At 43.0% G+C, this 22022-nt stretch overlaps 1 protein-coding gene across 4 annotated transcripts; it reads right to left on the bottom strand.

Moving 5' to 3' along the window:
- Positions 1-1732: 1732 nt before the first annotated feature.
- Positions 1733-21435, bottom strand: LOC115087347 (gastrula zinc finger protein XlCGF26.1-like). Of its 4 annotated transcripts, none has more exons than XM_029594454.1 (8): positions 21147-21435; positions 20560-20686; positions 16622-16735; positions 16351-16464; positions 9778-9906; positions 7517-7624; positions 5333-5743; positions 1733-2844 (listed from the first exon to the last, which is right to left on the bottom strand). In XM_029594454.1, exons 1-8 carry the CDS (start codon positions 21168-21170, stop codon positions 2804-2806), a joined length of 1068 nt encoding a protein of 355 aa, XP_029450314.1. In that variant the 5' UTR covers positions 21171-21435; the 3' UTR covers positions 1733-2803. The 4 variants fall into 4 exon arrangements, with proteins under 4 accessions (XP_029450314.1, XP_029450315.1, XP_029450312.1 ...); XM_029594455.1 differs by having other exon boundaries at positions 1733-2130; XM_029594452.1 differs by having other exon boundaries at positions 1733-5743.
- Positions 21436-22022: the final 587 nt, after the last annotated feature.

Genomic DNA, 22022 nt, shown 5'->3' with positions numbered 1-22022 from the left:
CGGAGAGGGTGGGGGATGCTTGGATTGCCCTTCTGGAGGAGGTGAAGACAAGAACAGTGAAAGATTGCAACGGGGCATAGGATAAACACTGTGGTTCCCTAAGGCTAGAAGATGGACATGAAGAAAAGAGTACATGGTGGTAACTTGCTGGTGTAGTATTTACTACCCTTAACCAATAAGCCTTCATACTGTTGATACAATTCCATAATTGCTTTCTGCTTCAACAGAAGGGGAAAAGAGGAAAAGGGGAATTGGATTCAGTCAGTAACCAACAAGAACCCAACTTTTACGGTCTGGAGAAACAAATAAGTATGGGGGTAACTTGCTGATGTGGCTGTTACTACCCTTAACCAATAAGCCTGATACTTTGATGCAACTCCAACATTGCTCTCTGCTTCAATGGCAAGAGGTAACAGGGAATTGGATTCAGACAGCAACCAAGGGCCCTGACTTTTACAGTCTGGCAAACTGATAAGTATGGGGGTAACCTACATGGCACAGTAGATACTACCATCAGTTTGCTGGGCAAACTGGATGGACCATTTTGTCCTTTTCTGCTGTCATTTATGTTTCTAATTCTTCAGCCTTATTCCTGCCAAGTCTTCAGCCTTGCTCTAGTCCCGCTCCATATCCGGCTTCAGCTTCAGCTTCGGCTCTGCTCTACCTCTGTCCTCGGCTTCAGCCTGGTCTTCACCCTTGTTTGGCTCTTTGAATCTTACTATAGTCTCAGACTTTTGGACTTTGTCATAGCCTGGCCCATACATTGATTCATTCGCCCGCTGTCAGTGCAGACTTTAGGGCCCTGCCCTCGAGGTTACGTCAATTACGTCAGGGCAACAGGGGCTCACACTCACATCATTCGCAACAGCTTTAAGGACTATTATGAGAAATTATACTCACCTGAACAAAACAGTTCTGAGGTAAATATATGGACATTCCTAGGGAAAATACAGCTGCCTTCTGGCTCTTCGAATCTTACCATAGTTTCAGACTTTTGGACTTTGTCATAGCCTGGCCCATGCATCGATTCATTCGCCTGCTGTCAGTGCAGACCTTAGGGCCCTGCCCTTGAGATTACGTCAATTACATCTTATCTTCAATATTATTAGAACTTTTCAATCATGTTAAAACTCTGAAATTGTCTAGGAACTTGTTTGATGATTAATATTGTGTTACATTAAAAGGACTAAGACATAATGATTGTGGCCCTTACTGACCCATCACTTTCATAAATTCTGATGATAAAATCATAGCCAAAATGCGGCAATTAAAATTAGAATCCCTAACAGCATGTCTCGTGTATCAGGACCAGTTTGGGTTTTGAAAGGCAGGACTACTATAGATAATATTAGGTGGGTATTTAATATCATAGCATGGGCAGAAAAATGTGAAACAGCTTAATTCTATTTTGAATGCAGAGAAGGCCTATGATAGTGTCCTGGCCTGTTATGTTTGTTGTGTTAGAAAAGTTTCAATTCTCTCAAATATTTCTGTCTTGAGTTAAGGCTCTCTACTTTAATCCACAAGCAAGAGTAATTGTAAATGGGTTTCTCTCAGTGTTTCCCTGTATTGCATGGTAGATGATAGGGGTGCCCTCTCTCTCCTTTGTTCATTTGGTTATTAAGCCAATGGCCTAGCTGATTAGAGAAGCTGCATCTATTCCAGGTTTTTGTATTGGAGGTGTCTCACATACATAAATAATATCCACTTACAAAGAGATTTTATTTATTTATTCAAAGGTTCTTTTATATGGCCCTTATCGGAGCTCCATGCTAGGTGGTTTACATGTTACTATTTGTATGGCATCCAGATAGCTCAGCTCCTGCTATTTTATACCTTTTGGCAGAATATGGTGCTGTTTCTGGCTACAAAATAAATGTAAGTAATTTGAGATTTCCCCATTGGGCCTAAATTTGAGATCTGTACAATGGAAATCATAAGCTGGTAAGCATACAGATCAAATCAGATTTGAAGACATGGAATGATCTTCTAGTTGCATGGTCTGGTAGAATTAACTTACTTAAAATGAATATTCTTCTGCGACTGATGTACCCATCTCACAACCCCGATCAGAGGAATATGTAAAAATAGTCCGATTGTTGCTCAAACACACTCAGTCTGGTGTCAGGCCTGTACAGGGTAAGGCACACATGATGAAGAATTATCTCAATTTTCATTTATTTAACATAACCTGTCTATTTCTGCTTATTCTTTTTTTGACAAACTGACAAATTGGGAGAAGAGAAAGCTAAAGTATATAGGGCAGTTATGGGTACCAGAACACATCATACATTTTGACAAATTAATATGAAAGTAGGAGATCTCTAAGACAAGTCTTCCAATTTATGTCATTCTCAAAAAGGAACTTATTAAGATGATAGATGATCCTCTACAAAAATGAATATGCTTGAATTAGTTATATGAAATGGATACCCTGAAGTTAGAATGAATTTGGATCTGTAAAAGGGGCTGCTGGAATCAAGGTTCAATGATTCCTGCTTACAAACTTTAATGCATACAAGGAATGCTGAATTATTAATCAACCTAGATGAGGATGACTGCTAGACCAATGAACATCAAATTGTTTTATGTCATCGCAGGACTGATTTGATGGTCGGATTTCTTCATTGGACGTATAGGTTTCCTTTCTTTTTTTCACAACTTCAATTTGCATCTAGTCCACTGAGTTGGAGGTGTGGTCATAAACAGTCGAATTTTCACTTTTGGTGGACCTGTCCTTACGTTCAAACCTTTTAGTCTCAGGACTTTAATTAATTGATGGGCTTGAATTTCCTTCTTCCCCTTAACTGGCATTGCTGGGGCACTGGGGCTCGCTGCAAATTTCTGATAAAAGGAAATAATTTCTTAAATGTTATTGGTAGCTAGGCTCACCAAAGCCAAATACTGCAAACAACTGCCTTTGGTAGATAGGTAGCAGGTGCAGCTCTTTGAAATAACATGCATGCAGAAACTGATGCACTCTCTCAAGGGATCACAGTTTGTATGATACTGTATGGGGTAGATTCTGGTCTTTTTATTCTATATCACATTAATGAGATGTATTTTCTCATTAAGATTTATCATAGGCTAATATGCTATTATTCAAGATAATGTTTTCTTATTCTTTTAATATATGGTAATGGTAAATACAACTCTTGGGGTAGATTTTAAAAGGTGCAAGCGGTACCCGCTGCATGTCCATGGGCTGCGTACACATTGCACCGGATTTTATAACCTGCATGCGCATGTGCAGGCAACGTGATCGGGGGGGGGGAGGGGGATTTTAGTTCCCTGCTCCCCTACCCCCTACCTAAGTAAAAGAATTTTAAACATTTTTTTACTTATTGCTCCGTTGGAGCAGAAGCAACTTGCATGTGCCGGCTGGCTGCCAGCGTGTGCTTCCCCAGGACAATGGCTAATGACTGCTGTCCCAGCTGGTTTCCGTCCTTCCTTGCTCTGCCCCTCCCTTTTTCAGGGCCCGGCACTTACGCGCGTGGCTGGGCCCTTTTGAAAATGTCGCAAGTTGCGCAGGGCCCAGCCAACAACATAAGCGCCAGTATTTGCGCACGTGGCTGTTTTAAAATTCGGCCATTAATGTTACATTTATTCAGCTGTAACTCAAAATAATGTATCAATTGCTATCTGTTTATGCTTGAAATAGAGGTTAAAAAAAAGCATTTATCAAATGGTTTCTCTCAGGGGCAATGTCTCCAGATGGGTTTGTTTTGTGCATATCATGACAGGAATGAATATCATTTGTAAACCAGGGTATGGTGGGTGATCTCAGTCTCTCAAATTTACTGTTAATGCCCTTCTTAGTACTTAAAATTGTGCCAAAGCGAGCCTCCTTCTGGAGTTCATAGAATGTAATTTTTATAGGCAACATATCAAGATGTGCTTGGAAATTCTTCTTAATCAGGCCAGTGGCACCCAATATAATTGGCACTATTTCTGTATCTTTTGTCCCATTTTCCTGGTCTCTGATTACATCTCTCCAGTATGGATATTTCACATATTTTTTAGGGGAGATTTATGACTAAATCATTTATCACATTCAGAACATATAAATACCTTCTTTCAGCGGAATTATCTCTAAATAGGTTTACTTTGCATAAACCTTGACAGGTATGAACCTCATTTGTGAATCACGGTATTCTGGGAACAATTTCAACTCTATTTTACTGCTAATACTCTTCTTAATACTTGCAATGTGTCAAAGAACGTAATTATATACTGAGACAGAATATCAAGGTGCACTTAGAAATTCTTAATTGGGCCAGTGGTGCTCAATACAATTGAAACTTTATCTATAGCGTTTTGCTTCAGTTTATTGGTTTCTAATTGTGTCTCTTGATCTGTGAGAGTCATTTGATGCTGTCACAGTTTGGAATTAGTACGGAAACATTTATGACATTCAGAGCATTTAAACAGTTTCTCTCTGGGGAGGTTTTGTATATACCTTGACAGGAATGAACCTCACTCATAAGCCAGGGTATGTTGGGAACAATCTCATTCTCTCCAGTGTGGATCATCTCTTGTTTTTTAAGGACAGATTCTTTACTAAAATTTTTATCATCTTCAGAACATTTAAATGCTTTTTCTCCAAAGTGGATCATTTCATGTTTTCTTAGGACAGATTTTTGACTAAAGGTTTTATCACATTCAGAACATTTAAATGGTTTATCACGCATATGTGTCATTTCATGCCGTCGCAGGTGGCCTTTCTGACTGAAGCACTTATCACATTCAAAGCATTTGAATGGTTTTTCTCCAGTGTGGATTCTTTCATGTTTTTTTAGATCACATTTTTGACTAAAGCTTTTATCACATTGTAAACATTTAAATGGTTTTTCTCCCGTGTGTGTCATTTCATGCCGTCGCATATTGTGTTTCTCACTGAAACTTTTATCACATTCAGAACACTTAAATGGTTTCTCTCCTGTGTGAATCATTTTATGTTTTTTTAGATCCGATTTTTGGCTAAAGCTTTTATCACATTCAGAACATGTAAAAGGTTTCTGTCCTTTGTGAAATTTCTGATGAATTCTAAGCTGTGATTTGTATGTTAAATATTTTACACATTCAGAAGATTTACAAGGTTCATCTTGTTTGTGAATTTTGTTTTGTTCTGAGAGGTTTAACTTCCTAGTAAACTTTTCCTCACATTCAGTACATTGAAATGTTCTTCCCTCTGAGTGAATTCTTGCATGCCTTTCCAGTTCACCTCTACAGGCAAAACATTTTTCACACTGAGTACATCTTAATGTTTTCTTCTGTCTGTGAACTTTCCTATGTGCTATTAGTTTAGTTTTCTTAGAGGTGTTTTTCTCACCTTCAGTACCTGAAAAGTTTTTCTCTTTTCTATGATATTGTTGGATATATGTTGACCGGTCAGTGAACTTGTTCCAACATTCAATCTTTTCTTGATGCTCATTAGAATGTACATTTGTGGAGAAGTCTTCCCAAGTATCAGCATTTTTAAATGGTCTCGAACCTTCACAGAATCTCTGAGTTAGTAGAACATTTGGGCAGTGGTTGGAATTTCTCTCTTGTTCAATACATATGTTTGGTCGCTCTCCTTTTTGGTCATTTTCTTGTAACCTCGCTGTCTTTACTCTATTGATACCTCTTTCACAGACAGCTGAAGGATCTGGGCTCTGTCTGGCAGGGGCTCTAAGTTTCCATTCCTCAATCTGCTGTCCATTCCACATTCTCATTTTCTCACTGTTCCTGAATTCAGCATCTGTTGGATAAAAAATGGATCATTAATTTTATAGCTATGTAGAAGAACATATATGGAGAAATATCCCATATAAAAAGTCATTGGTTATTTGACATGACACATAACATGAAGTGGTGTTCCTTGTACAAAGGTACAGATGGGAAACCGCATATGAACAGAATGAAACAGACCATTTCTGATCTCATCCTGTTGGTTCTGTGCATCTCATCCTTACCTTCAGTCTCTGTAGTAATTCCCTTCACTCTGATTACAGTCATTAACCAAAAACTCTGGAAAGATATGATGGAGACCATTCTGGACCTGGTCCCTGAACCTCAGACCTATCTGCTCACAACAACTGAATTCTAATGACTTAAGAATAAAAATTTAACAAAAACTAGTAACAAGATTTACCTTCTATGTGGAAAGTTTGAAATACTCTATACCAAGCAGCTATTAGTTTATTATAAAGTAATTGTTACGCGCGCCGTCTGCGGCAGACCCACAGCAAGGGCCCCTCACATTTCTACAATGACTCCATCTTCATGTTCCTCCTTGCTGGCGGCGGTGGGCCGTCAGCTCTGTCTTCGGGCCTCCCCCGGTGCATCCAGCCCTGCCACAGTCCCCAGCGTTCCCGGTCCTGCTACCACTTCTCTTCGAGCCTCTCCGCATGGCCCGCGGAGAGATGCTGCTACTCGCGCCGCGTCCCTCCCTAGGCGCGTGCGCACCATTGATCCTTAAGTAGGGGCCGCAGCGGGAACCTAGCCGCGGCCCTGGATGATGAAGTCAACTTAACTACAGTATTTAAGCTCAGGCTCCGCTCCCTAGCGTTGCCTTTGCAACAGGTTTCCTCGCTGGTTGAGTACTCGTTGCCTCCTAGAGATTCGTCTCATCCCTGTGTTCCTGTTCCTTGTTGTTCCTGGTCCCTGTCTCCTCGTTACTATCTTGCTTCATTCCTCGGACTGACTACACGGACTTTGACTTTGCTTTGCCTGACTTCGCCATTGACTCTTTCCAAGCCTGGACCTCCGCTTCGCCTGACCATGCCACTGACTCTCTCCAAGCCTGGACCTTCGCTTCGCTTGACTACGCCATTGACTCCTTCCAAGCCCGGACCTTCACTTCACCTGACCACGCCATTGCCTATCTCCAAACCTCTGTTTCGCCTGTCTACGCTACTGCCTATCCCCAGACCTAGACCTCTGCTTTGTCCGACTATGCTATTGCCTATCACCAGACCCAGACCTCTGCTTTGCCTGACTACACTACTGCTTATCTCCAGACCCAGACCTCTGCCTTGCCTGAATACACTCATGACTATCTCTGTGATCAGATCTCAGCCTTGCTTGCCACTGCCTTTGGATTGCCGCCAGCCCTGACTCAAGCCTGCCCTTGGACGCCTCTCCAGCTTACTCCCTGGACGTGGTTTCTTCAGGCTTCGGTCTGCTTTTGCTCGAGTGCCCTCTATCTGCCTCCATTCCATTGGCGCCTGAGTTTCCAGGACATTACCCAGTTCAGAGTAAGACTGTACCATCTGTCACCTGCTGTTTCTTGGCTGAACCGATTCATACTTAGACTACACACAGAGGCCCACCTAAGTCCTGCTGGCCGCGGCACCCAACATTTCAACCCACAGGGAACGAGGGCTGGTATAGGTGAAGCTCCAGCGGCCTCTGTCTATCAGCCCACTCCGCCTGCCGACGGTGGGGTCCCGTAGGTCCTTACCTACAGGTTGCGTCAACCCCATCTCGGCCCACGAGTCCACCTCCGACGCAACAGTAATATTTTGCTCACCCATCTTGGTATCAGTATCCTCCTCTTCTACCTCCAGCTGGCTGTTGATATGAAGTTCTTCTATTTTCAGGATCTCTATTCTGGGGTCAGGATTGTAACCTTGGCTGCCTGTTAGAAAAATGGGAAAATATCTTCAGCTTTTAAAAAGTCTTGAATAATTAATGAAATACTTAGCTAAAAATGGGATGATGGAAATTGAGTGAGCTCTGAAAAGTTAAGTATTTTGGTGGAAAGAATTAAGGATTGACTAATCACAAAATATCAGGGAAAGTGGGACCTATGATAAGAACATTGAGCATTTTTAGATATTTATATTCTACATGCTTTCTTCTCCCAATTTTTTCAAATATTAAGTAACAAGATTATTATAATCAAGTTTACTTAGGGAATAGCCATTGCTATTAATTGCATCAGTAGCATGGGATCTTCTTAGTGTTTGGGTAATTGCCAGGTTCTTATGGCCTGGATTGGCCTCTGTTGGAAACAGGATGCTGGGCTTGATGGACCCTTGGTCTAACCCAGCATGGCAATTTCTTATGTTCTTATTTAGAGTATAAGAGTGAGGAATGACAGATAAAGATTAGAATGCAAAAATTTGAAGAAACCAATCCAGCTCCTCCAAGAGAATTGAGACCAGGTGTGTGTCTGATAGGAAAAGGGGATGGTGCTACTATGGCCAAGTCAGTAGGTGGGAAGCAAAATAAATCTTCAGCAGATGGAATAGATAAATCCTGTCTGCAAGTGACTTATTCTGAACAGAATGGGAAAGCCCCAAAACACTGAGTAAAGTAGATACTGCATCAACAGGGACTAATTGTAGAACAGAAGGCCCAATTATCTTCCTCTGGTTCTCTACAAATTTGGATAAATAAGCATTAATAACTCTTATTTAGAGCATAAGAAATTGCCATGCTGGGTCAGACCAAGGGTCCATCAAGCCCAGCATCCTGTTTCCAACAGAGGCCAAACCAGGCCACAAGAACCTGGCAATTACCCAAACACTAAGAAGATCCCATGCTACTGATGCAATTAATAGCAATGGCTATTACCTAAGTAATCTTGATTAATAGCTGTTAATGGACTTCTCCTCCAAGAACTTATCCAAACCTTTTTTGAACCTAGCTGCACTAACTGCACTAACCACATCCTCTGGCAACAAATTCCAGAGCTTTATTGTGCGTTGAGTGAAAAAGAATTTTCTCCGATTAGTCTTAAATGTGCTACTTGCTAACTTCATGGAATGCCCCTAGTCCTTCTATTATTCGAAAGTGTAAATAACCAATTCACATCTACTCGTTCAAGACCTCTCATGATCTTAAAGACCTTTAAATAAATAAAAATGTTGATAGTTGGCTATTTTCTATGCAATTTTGGAAAGAATTAAGGACCTCATGCAGCAGAGCTATGAAAAGGAACTATGACAGGTAACACTTGTAGATACCACTCTACAAGGGTAAGTGATTTACAGCAGAATATGTCATTGCTGTGGTGTTGCACCACTCTCCAGCCTGCTTCTGCCAATGTCTGCCGTCCTGTCTCCTGTTCCTGCCAATGAGGACATCCTTTCTCTTCCTTCAGCTGCTTCCATTGGGTGCCATCTTACTTTCTTTCTTCTAGCCTCTCTCAGTATGGCCATGCTGCCTATTTCTCTCTGGCTGCCAGCACTGAATGACTCACAGAAAATAAAACCACAAGCTACTGGATGGGAGAAAGGGTTGAAATCTTAACCAGCAGTGAGAGAGGTCGGATATAGTGAGGGCTGGAAGCTTGAAAAAAAAAACTCTTAAGGGGATGAAAGACAGGAAGTGATGAAAGAAAAGGAACATAAGAAATGCCATGCTGAGTCAGAAAATGTCTGACAATGGCCAGTACGGGTTACAAGAGAAACAACAGAGGCATGGGAAGGGAGGGAGAAAATAGAGAGAAAGAGAGAGGAGAGACAGTATATGAGAGAAAAATAAAAGACTGGAAAAGGGAGAAAATGAGGTGTCCAGGTGAAGAGAGACAGGATGTGAAAAACTGGTAGAGAATGAGAGAAAGGGAGAAGAAAGGAATGAAATGCAAAAATAGAGACCTGAAAATGAAAGAAATAAAGTAGAAATCATGAAAATAGAACAAAAAAATATCCACATAGTAAAGGACAGAAGTGGGCTATTTTATTATTAGACCACTTTCTCATTATGCCTCGTCCAGAGGAGGCATTTTTCCTATAAGAAATGTTTGAATTAGTTCATCACCAACTTTAATCCAAGCTGCATCACCTGCTTCATGCAGTTCCTCACACGTGCCTGGGATAGTCAGGTTTTCTCTTTCCTCAGATCCTTGGGGCTCAGCACTGGATCTTTCTTGCTTAAATCGGATTAAAATGTCAGGTTTGACATTGGGGGAGCCTGTTGTAGGAAAAATGGTTACAATATCTTTTACAAAGTTACCCGAGTGAATATTATCAGTGCAAGTGAGGTCAGGATTATGCTGCTTTCGTAGGCATTGCCAATAGTGCTATGAAAGGAGGGGTGTTGTGCTAATCATCATCAGAAATACATAGTAGCACTATCCTGACCACACTGAAGTGGGCAACTCTATTCCTCAAGAACCACAAATAGATCTGGTGTGGATTCTGTCACAGCATAAAATACACTGAAAAATAATACCACAAGGAGTTTTGTTTTTTTTTTGATAAAATAGTTTATTTTTCATCCTGCTGCCCCAGATAAAAAAAAAAACCAGATTATTCCTGTTATCACCAATAATTTATTCCTGACACCACCAGCTGCATTGAGAAGACACCAAAGCCAAAAAATTCTTAGAAAGGAGAGAGGGAGGAAAAAAAAAAGCAACAATGGAACATAATGGCCAGCCTAAGCAGTGAGAGAAGAAACCTTCTATTCAGGATAGTGTGTTTGGCAGTCCCGAGTCTGAAACTCATTGAAACGTTAGACACTCAGGCACTGTCACTAGGCTGGACACATTATTTAATCACTCAGTTTATCACTAAAGTTTAGAATTCTCATTTTACATTTACATATAGCCTTCAATAAAGTAGAGGAAGGTGAACATTTCCATGGAAATAGAAATTCATGGACAAAGGGTCATAAAATGCATGTGCAGGGAGGAAGGTTCAGAGGAAATGTTAGGAACGTCTTCTTTACTGAGTGTGTGGTAGATGCCTGGAATATTCTCCTGATGTAAGAAGTTGCCTCCACAACTATGACCAATTTTACACATCTTTGGGACAGATACAGAGTATGGTGATAGGGGCAAGTGGTGGACAATGTAGATAAGAAATAAGGGAGGGCACTTGAGTGTTGGTGCAAGCGTATGGAAATTTAGAGGGTCAAAATAGGCCAATGGGCAAAGAGAGACAATGTAGCTGAAGCAGGCTTCCCAAAAAGCTGGGATGACCTGCAAGCAATGGTCCTGGTTACAAGCCCAAGAGAACTGGTATGACTGGATCAGGCTTCCAAGAAATCAGGAGTTATCTGCACACAGCATCCATGGTTACAACCCGGACATCAATGGTCATGGATGGCTAGGTGTTTTAGACAACGACTTCACTAGTTTAGTTAGCTGTTTGGATTATTAGGAAGCCTACTGGTAAGACATAGAAGGAGGCTGAGTGTTGGATTAAGAATGGGACTTGAAAGAACCAAAAGGGAAGATGACAAGGCCTGAAATAACCTGTGGTGGAGGTCAGTATTGTAACAGAATTTAAAAATACTTGGGAGAAATATAGAGGGTATTGTTAAGAACAAGGTTGAGAAGTTGGGTAAAAGTCATTGGGAGGGAGAGAGGAGTTGGTATTGGATTTAAGTGGAGAAATATTTAATGCTCATTTATCCAAATTTGTAGAGAACCAGAGGAAGATAATTGGGCCTTCTGTTCTACAATTAGTCCCTGTTGATGCAGTATCTACTTTACTCAGTGTTTTGGGGATTTCCCATTCTGTTCAGAATAAGTCACTTGCAGACAGGATCTATTCCATCTGCTGAAGATTTACTTTGCTTCCCACCTGCTGACTCGGCCATAGTAGCACCATCCCCTTTTCCTATCAGACACACACCTGGTCTCAATTCTCTTGGAGGAGCTGGATTGGTTACTTCAAATTTTTGTATTCTAATCTTAATCTGTCATTCCTCACTCTTATATCTTGTTCATCATTATCATCATTATTATTATTTAGTTTGCGCTTTTCCAATCAGAGAGCTCAATGCACGTTACAGTGGGTTAAATGCTTGGCTTTCATAAATGTACAGTGATAAATGTATAAGGCCCATGTTTATATCCACTAAAATAAAAATAAGGTACAATATTTCCAAAGTACACATAGGATGGGATGGGTCTAATATCTCAAATTCAGAACAAAAGCACCAAGAGTGTCCATACCACAGACTCATAAATAGGAGAGGAAAGGCATGGCAGTGCACTAAGGAAGCATTCACGGATTTAACCCCTTTACAGATTATAAGGGACATAAGGCCCATGGTTACTTTTATAGTTTTTTTTTTTATTTAAAACATTTATATTCCCCTTATGCAACACATTTTGTCCTAGGCAGTTTACAATCTGGAACATTCATACATTTCACATTTAATATAGATTGTGCAAAAGTCTAAACACAGCATTCAAAATAATTTCTAACCAAATTCACATCCTCAGAAGTTAATTACAATCACATTTCAAACACATACCAGTAGCTACAATAGGGCCTTCATAACTCCCGTTCATTCAATCAATCTTTAGCATGAAATGCCCAGGACATCTTTAATCATTTGTCCAATGTTGAGATTACTTACCTGATAATCTCCTTTTCCTTAGTGTAGACAGATGGACTCAGAACAAGTGGGTATAGTGTGCTCGTGCTAGCAGTTGGAGACGGATCTGACGTCAGCACCGGTACATATACCCCCACAGGAAGCGAAGCAATTCAGTAATCTTCCTTGCAAAGCTTTATGGATATATGTGTAACTGACCGATCGATTAAATAAACAGGATTACCCTGACCGATTGATAATAGCTGGAGACCGCCAGCGTTCTCAACCGGAAGGCGTCGACACCCGGCAGGGTGGATGCCCTATGTAAGAAAACATGGCTTACCTTGAGTCTGTGAAACCCCATGAATATTGGCAGCCGGGCGGGATGCTGAGTCCATCTGTCTACACTAAGAAAAAGGAGATTATCAGGTAAGTAATCTCAACATTTCCTAGCATGTAGCCAGATGGACTCAGAACAAGTGGGATGTACAAAAGCTACTCCCGGACTGGGTGGGAGGCTGCCCGAGGTCCTGTAGAATGAAGGGAATGAGCGGCTCTAGCTCTTCCCGTTGAAACAGATGGAGTACTTGGGGATCATATCCCTCAAGGGAAGGGGCAGGTGAAGAAAAATCCTCATCTGGGCCCTGGGGAGGATCCGCAGGAGGCTGGGGTGGATCCGGGGGGAGGGGGGCCCCCGGTACCACTCGAACCTGGACGGAGCCTTGCACATCCAGTACCACGGGGGGGGGGGTGGTCCTCATCCACCTGCAGGCTGGCCAAATATGATTTGTGCATTAAAAGCACAAATTCAGATGAAAAACGGGCCCGAGAAGATTTTCCCGGGCCTGTGATGTGCTGCCTTTTAGAGGGCCCACGGCGGGAACCCAAGCTGCCGTTGCCTCCTGATGACATCACGCAGCTGGGTACTTAAGGCTCAGCAGTGCACCCTAGCATGGTTTCAGCAACAGCTCCTACACTGCCTTCATGTAGTGTGTGCTGCTGCTCCGCTATTCCTGGTTCCAGCACTCCAGCCCAGCCTTGTCTCGTCTCTCCAGCCCAGCTTTGCCTCATATCCTTGTCTCCTCTGACTTCTGTTTCTGATCCTTGCCTGGACACTGACCATTCTTGTTTGCCGCCTGCCTCTAACCCTTGCCTGGACATTGACCATTCTTGCTTGCCTCTGACTCTAGCCTGGCCCTGCAGGGATCAACGCTTATGCCATTGCCATAGAGATTCTCGCCTAAGACCTGCCAGCCCCCTTAACCCAAGGGCTCAACCAAAGGGGAAAGGGGTTGGTATAGGTGAATCTTCTAATTCATCTCTTTCCTGCATAGCTCCGCCATCTGTCGGTGAGGGTAGGCTGAGCCAATCTCACTGCAGCAACAAGGGTCCACAGATCTTACACAGACTCTCAACAAATTACACAGAAACATAGAAATGACGGCAGAAAAGGACCAAATTGACCATCCACTCTGCCCAGCAAGCTTATGGTAGTATCTGCCGTGCCATGAAGGTCACCCCCATGCTTATCAGTTTCCTAAACCGTAAAAGTCAGGGCCCTCAGTTACTGTCTGAATCCAATTCCCTGTTACCCCTTGCCGTTGAAACAGAGATCAATGATAGACTTGCATTAACAGTATGTAGATGTATCGCTTAAAAGTAATAAGCGCTGCACCAGCAAGTTACCCCCATGTTTATTTGTTTCCCCAGACTGTAAAAGTCAGGGCCCTTGTTAGTTGCTGTCTGAATCCCATTCCACTTCTCCCCTGCTGTTGAAGCAGAGAGCAGTGATGGAGTTGCATTAACAATATGTAAGCTTATTGGTTAAGGGTAGTAACCACCGCAACAGTAAGTTGCTCCCATGCACTCTTTTCTTCATTTCCATCCTCTAGAAATATGCAGACAAACTGAATTCTTCTTTGCTCTGTTCTGAACTCCAATATCACCAGACCGGTCCTGTTCACTGCAGACAGGAGTAGGGTGAACAAGAGGAGGAGGGGCTGAATTAGGAAGAAGTGGCAATTCTTTGCTCTTCAGTGCCTGCTCCAAGTTAACTCCTTCCTTCCTGTCCTTGAATGACAGGAAGAGAGGGCTGGAGCAAAGTAACTGCTTTGCTGTGCTTTATCTTTTCCAAGCTCGCTCTCTCTCTCTTCCTGTTTCCTGTATACTTCCTGGTAGGGAAGGGGTTAGACAAGGACACAAAGGGCTGTCTCTGGTGCCCGAGATGTGTACCAGACAATAAGTCATCAAGTCATATAATGTTAATGTGTGTAACCATTAAAGAATTTTAGCCTGTTTGCCCATTAATATTAACATGGAATAAACTAGACTAAAGCAGAAAAAAAAAAAAAGTTAATGATACAAAATCATGTAAGTCAATTCATTAATATTAAAATGAGTTATCGCAAATCACATTACACCTTAAGTACACCTTTCATCATGTCTCTGTGGCTAAAGCAACCAATATTGCCCTCCCTGGCAGGCCTGGATTTACTCACAGGCCTGTGCCTAGGGTTGTAAAATTTGGAGGGGTGGAGAATTTCCTGCTCTCTTCCATTCTGCAATACTGCCTTGGATCTCTTCATGTGCCCCTTCCAGCGCGTCCTCCTTCCAACTCTTAGCTCCAGCAACATAATCCTCACGGTGCAGTGAGAGTGCAGTGAGAGTGCAGGGACTAAGCCTGCACACACAGGTCCTGTCTCCTTTGGACTTCTAGGTGAGGGGCACTGACTCGTGAGCACGGGCTTACTCCCTGTGCTCACTGCACTCTGAGGGCTGCGTCACTGGAACAAAGGTCCAGGGCAAGGGCACAAAGGAGGGCAGTCTGGCACCAGCTCTAGCTTTCAGGCAACCACCTAATCCGAAGCAAATGATGCAAGTTTCTAAATGAAACTCAGAAAGAAGAAAATGGCACATATCCCTGCAAAGCACCATGCTGCAAACTATCAGGCCGATACAGTAAAGTCCGCGGAAGAGCGGGCGAACGCCCACTCTCCCGGTGTGCGCACCGGCGAGTGGCCGGTGCGCGCACCATCGGAGCGCACTGTACTGTATCGGCCTGTATGCCAGCACATATCTCAGAACCCCCCCTGGTCACCCACATGGAAAAGACTTTGAACATAAAGGGATCCTACTCCTCCTCCTCCTCTCATGCAGTATAAGTTATTCAATGCAGAAAATGTGAAGATTAAACCCACACTGGCGATACAGGCCAGACGTTAAAGGCAAGAGTCAATTCACACAGACACAAGATCAATCACCACAGGGAAAACCAAAGCAACTCCTCTGTGCTGGAGAACATTTCGGAGCCAGAATACTGCATCAAACTTAAACTTATTTTGACCCGGGGGACTAGTTCTCTCCCTCTGGGTCTCTACATCCTAGGTTCTGGATAGCCTCTCTCGCTCTCCTGATTTGTGTTTGTTATATCTATGGTATGCCTCCTGCTGTGCTACATGTTTTTATGTATGCTTTAATTGTACCCGCTCTGAAGCTTGGAGGGTGGGGGGATATAAATGATTAAACTTAAACCTTAAGATCAGGATACGAAAAAGAGAATTTAAAACAATCCAGGAATGTAGTACTTTTGAAGTTAAAATGATTAGATTCTTTGGAACGGATAAGAAAGGACTTAACTATTTTGAGCCATAGTGCCTGTCATCCTCTGATCATCGATCAAACCTCACCCCCCCCCCCCCCATTCTCCCTCTCCCCGCTCTTTTACATAGCATTGGAATGTATTTTATGATTCACATATTTTCTGGCAACATCACCTTCACTTATTCTATTTTAACCCGAGGAAAGGAATAGTTTTTGTTCTGTAACATTTATTTGAATGCCAAGGGTTGGCATCTGCCCAAATCCATCTCTGCTCACTGGCCATGCTCCCCCTGGCATTCCCTGCAACTCCTCCGGTACCAGAAACCCGTCAGGTGTCCCCCCAGCCAGCCTCATCCATCCACAGGAGGGAACAGTTAAGCGGAATAAGAGAGAGGATGATGGTTTCTTGCTATCCCAGTGCTGAATCCCTAAATGGCACCTGCTGACCTTAGTAAAGATGTCCAGGAGGAATTTGATACTTACTTGTTACAGGAGGGTGAATTTCTCCATTTGTCTCTGATTCAGGAGGATCCAGGAAGGGCAGATCTTCCTCTTGTTTAACGCTCAGTGAGAACACAGATGTTACAATCGGAAGACCTGTGATGAGAAAACAAACATGGCTAGAAGGATTCACTGAGGACCTGCTAATAATATATTAAGAAATGGACTTTAGGACTCCAAATGTTTGTTGTTAATGATCCATCTCCTGTGATCTAAAAATGCAGAGCCCTTTACATCCAGAACATTTACTTACTCATGGAGGGGTCATTCCTGTTTTCTTTTCCCTCCCACTCACAGCGTTGAGTGAAATATTTCTCATCTTCCTTTTTAATCTTGAATATTACATCAGGATTAAGAATTGAGTAACCTGTTAATAAAAATACCCAAAATTACATTTAAAACTTTTTACTTGCAGAACCCCTGGGGGTTTCATCTGTTTCCTATTCTGATGGAGCAGTGGGTGTGAGCAGGTAGGTGTGTGTGTGGGTATTATCCTTGGGTGTATTTTTGTGCAACAAAGCTTAGTGAGAAGAGTCAGTTGCAGCCTGCCACTTGCTTTAAATTAAAATTGGAGGATTTCTGGTATGGCCATTTCAGTTCAGGTCCCTCCAAGGTGGAGATACTGCAGGTGTGCACTCTCCTGGAGAAAATGAGTCCCAGCTTCTTATCAGAGTATTTGAGAAGGAAACCCCAAGTCCTGGGATAAAATGATAACTAACTAGAGACCGTGAAATGGAGAGAGGGGATACTTGAGCTGTTGGGGGGGGGGGGGGGGCGGTATATCTTTGCTCCTGGTGGAATTCTGCGCAACTGTACAGCACCAAATTTATGCAGAATTCCCTTTCTGTGCAAAATGTGAAAATTCTGCACAGAATTTGGAGAGAGGCCCAGCGGGGCCATGAGCAGAGCCCATCTTGCTCACAGCCAAAGATTATGGAAGGCCTGGCGGGATAGCTACAGAGCACAAGACAGCCTGTCATCCTATGCGAGAGAGAGCGGAAGTGTGTGTGTAATGGTGCCTGTGTATAAGAGAGAGAGAGAGAGAGAGATGGAGCCTTTGTGAGGGAGTGCGTATGTGAGTAAAAGACTGGGAGCCTGTGTGTGTGAGTGAGAGATTATATGTGTATGTGTATAAGGGAGTGATGGTGTGTGCTTGTGTGTGAGAGAGGGAGCCTGTATAAAGGTGTGTGTGTATGTGTGTGAGGGAGACAGAGAGAGAGAGAGAGGAAGCCTGTGTGTGTATGTGAGTGAGAGACTGGGAGCCTGTGTACATGAGTGAAGGTGTGTGTAAGAGAGGGATTGTGTGTGCGAGTGTGTGTAAGGGAGTGAAGGTGCAAGTTTATGTGCGAGAGGGAGCCTGTGTGAAGGGCTGTGTGTGTAACAGAGATAAAGGGAGCCTGTATGCAGTATGTGTGTGGATGTGTATATGCGAGAGAGAGAGGGAGCCTATGTGAGGGTCTGTGAGTGTGTGTGCAAGAGAGAGAGGGAACCTGAGTGAGGTTGTATGTGAGAGAGAGGGAGAGCTGTTATGAGGGAGTGTGTATGTGAGTGAGAGAAGGAGCTTGTATGAGCGTGTGTGAGTTTGAGAGAGAGGGAGCCTGTGTGAAGGAGTGAGTGAGAGAAGGAATCTGTGTGAGAGAGAGAGAGACAGAGAGAGGGCCTGTGTGAATCAGGATGTGTGTGTGTGAGGGAGAGTGGGTGTGAGAATGAGACCATGTATGTGTGTGTGTGTGTGCATGGGTAGGAGAGCATGTGTGTGTGTGTGTGTGTGTGTGTATATATATATCTGTTTAGTACAGCATACATATCTGTATGTTTGTATGTATGTAGAGATGTGCATTCGTTTTTCATGAATTAGACAATTTCAACTAAATTGTCTAATTTGTCATGGTTCGTGGGCACAGAAAAACAAACGGAATTTTTCCGAAACTTTGGAAAAATTTGTGGTCATGTTACTGCGTGCTAACCATAGTTAGCGTGCACTAACACGAAAATCAGGACCCATGAAAAAAAACAACAATGAACTGCGGGAAAAACGAAATTTCCCACAAGGGTCCAAAAATGAATCCCGAACAGATAGGTTTTAACAATGCCCATCTCTATATGTATGTGTGCCAAAAAGAGAGTAAACGTGTGTGTATATATAAGACAGAGAAGAGAAACTTTGTGTGCAACAACCCCTTGCCCCTCCCTACCCCATCAGCTAATTTATGACAATCTCAGGGCATCTAGAAATCAAAACTTCCCAGGTATGGAGAGCAGTTGATTTTTTTTTATCCTTGCTAGTTTTAATAGGAAAATTGGTTCTTACCTGCTAATTTTCATTCCTGAAGTACCACAGATCAGTCCAGACAAGTGAGTTTTGCATCCCTACCAGCAGATGGAGGCAGAGAACAAAACTTTGAGGTACTACTACATATTCAAGAGTGCCACCTGTAATCCTGCAGTACTGATCTGTACCCAAGCCAAACTAGAGTGAACAAACAAGTCAACTAATCCTTGCCTCTCCTGGATGAACGTCAAAACAAGGGTTGGAGCCCCCTGAACTGGGACGTCATAATAACCCCAAGGAACTAACCAAGTCCGTACAGTACTTCAAACGCTACTTTTCTCAAGCCTAGATTAGTGTAACGCTTTACTACTCGGCCTACCTCAGCTAATTTATGACAGTCTCAGGACATCTAGAAATCAAATTTATTGATTTGGGCAGGAACAAAGGAACCATGCGCAAAGACACCCCCTCATCGGTAATTCTCAGAAATGGCTCTCTACAGGACAAAGCCTGTAGCTCCGAAATCCTTCTGGCTGAGCAAATCGCCACCAAAAACCCACCTTCAGGGTGAGATCCTTCAGTGACTCCTTCCTCAATGGCTCAAACGGAGATCCGCAAAGCACATGAAGAACTAAATTAAAATCGCCACGCCAGACACAATCTGTGTATCGGCAGCCATAAATGCTTGGCCCCCTTCAAAAACTGTGCTACATCCGGATGTGATGCCAAATGCCCCCATGGTTTTACTATTATTGATGTTTTATATTTCTTGATTTGATATTTTATAAAGAATGCAATGTTTCTGTTTTTCCACTGTTGCACTGCATAGAGTCTGGCTTGTGGTTTCCAGTTGAGGGTTTTTTTGTACACTTTTAATTTTTACTTTATGGTCTCTTTATTGCATACTTGGTAAAGCTCTGATTGTGTTCTGCATGTGTGATCGAACTTGAGGTATTTTGCTAGTGTGTAGTTTCTGTGTAGGGTTCTATTACAGATAATAGGAGGTGTATTATTTGTCCTGGGCAGCCCAGAGGGAGGTAGGCAATAGGGTGCCAGATGTTATGAGAGTCGGGCATAGAGGAGAGGGGACAAGAGGCTAGCATGAGCATGGAGGGGATGCAGGGAACAAGTAAAGAGGAGGATGGGCTTCAGAGAAGAGAAAGCAAACACAGAGATTGTCTAGTACAAGGGAGAGGTTAGGGGTAGAGAGAATACAGAGGGTGTCAGGCCCTTAGGAGAGAGAGAGCAAATGGGGTTAGGGTGAGAGGTAGATTGCAGGGGACAGGGTCAAACTCTGAGAGTCAAGGGCTGGCGGGCAGAAATACAGTGAAAGGGAAGAAACCTAGAGGGTGAGTGGAGTGAGAGTGGACAGCGGAGGAGTTGGGACCTGAGAGGGCAGAGTGAAAAGGGTCTGGCCAGGGAATTCTAGGAGAATTCTAGGAGAATTCTGCTCAAAATATTTAAAACTCTGCATTTCTGAATAATAACCATTCTGTGTTACATTTTTAAATAATTACTCGACTGTGATGTATAGTGTTATTTTGACCACTAGTGCAGAGGTAGCATGCCATGGCCTTACATAGAAGTTGGGGTTCTGACATGGGAATGAGAGGCAAATCTTTCCCTGTGCCAGCTTTTGTTGTTGAGAAAAGAAAGACAGAGACTGTTATGGAGCCCTTAGTTTAAAATATTCCTTTTATCTTATAGCACAGATCAGCATCTTTTGCAGTAGTGTGTCTCTTACAGGGTCCTGGAGAGCCACAGCATCTTCTGTTGTACTTGGAATGAGACTGGGAGTCAAGCTCTAAATTTTAGGTGTCCATGGGAACCGGTACCTGCTATTTTTCCAGCCCTGATAAAATGGCAGTACCCATCTTGCAGTGTGCCTATGGGTGATAGATGATATAAAAGATATTTACCCCGTGACACAAGGATGCCATGAATCTCCTTGATGATTGTCCTGTACAGCTCCTTCTGCCATTCTCCCAGAATGTCCCATTCCACTTCCCAGAAATAAGCAGCGACATCGCTGAATGTGACCGATGCCTGGAACAGCAACAAGACACTCTCAGCCTCTCTCTCTCCAGCTTCATTATAACGTGTGTGCAATAAACTGTTTTATAGGGCCCCTGTCAGTAAAAGAAGCTCTCCAATAGATTATAGCATGAAGAGAGCTCTGTGCTCTTCAGTCTTCAGCATTTTGTAGAGATTGCTTGGCCTCCAGAAAAGCACTGAAAATCTACCAGTGCTGGAGGATTAAGCAGCTAGGAGGAGAATTCCCACTGTCTTTGTGGGTGGGATGAAGGAGGAGGCAGAAGTTGAACAAAGGGAAGGAATAGAGAGGCTGGTGGGTTGGTGTCTAAAGGCAGGAAAGTGGAGAGTGCTGGAGCTGGACTTGGGGAGGAGAGAGCGTGCGTACGTATGTGCGAACGAGAATGACTTTATAGATGAAAGTGTGTGTGCGTGCCTGAGATGATGTATAAGAGAAGAGAGAAGAATTTCTTACCGGATTAGAAACCAGGACAGACATTTCCCTCCTGTTTTCCCTCTGAATTCTGCAACTGTAGGGGTGAATTCAAGCTGGAGACTTCCCTGCTCCTGGTCAGATGCTGAGAAAGATGAATAAGCCAGGAGGAAGCTCGACTGATTCCTGAAGGCCTCAGCTAAAGCCCCTCGTCTCCCCCTCTGCACATCTGAGGCTGGGGTTTGCGGGGTTTCCAGTTCTGGGGAGGCAGAAAGTTTCCGCTAGAAAAAGAGAAAGCAGCAGTTAGAGCAAGTCCAAAGCTTCCGAGAGGGAGAGGGAGGCGGAGGGGGAGGGAGGAAGAAGAAGGATGGCTCCTTAAGGTGGATCTGTAGAAATAGCTGAGCTGCATGGACTCAGAGATGAGGAACAAGTTAGGGATCTGGTTTAGCCCTGTTGTATCTATAGACCTGAAATTTGCTTTTTCTTAGGGAAATCATTAAGAATAAGAAATGTGTCAGAGGACTAGCCTCTTTTTCTGCTTCAGTGGTATCTTCTCCCAACAAGTCAAGTTTTCAAGATATTCCTAACGATTATACATGAGTTAGATTTGCATGTACATTGCTCCTAGGGCTGGGAGTGAAACATCGCTGTACTTGATCACTAACACATCTGCTCTTCTTATATGCTCATTACATCTTGGATCAAACAATTAGAGGTTAATATTCCGAATATTTCTCAGGCTAAATTCAGGATTTAGCTGGACAAACCACGGGTTATAAATGTCCCACTGATCTGAATGGTTCTAATTTATCTGGCTAATTGTTTAGACAGATTAAAATTAGCTGGATAAACTGGAGGTAATCTCAAGCCCAGCACACTATATAACCCCCAGTTGGACACGGGTTGTATAGGTGCTAA

Source organism: Rhinatrema bivittatum, chromosome 3 (genome assembly GCF_901001135.1).
Source record: "Rhinatrema bivittatum chromosome 3, aRhiBiv1.1, whole genome shotgun sequence".
NCBI lineage: Eukaryota > Metazoa > Chordata > Amphibia > Gymnophiona > Rhinatrematidae > Rhinatrema > Rhinatrema bivittatum.
Note: the sequence above shows the minus strand (reverse complement) of the source record. Positions and strands in the feature narration are given on the sequence as shown.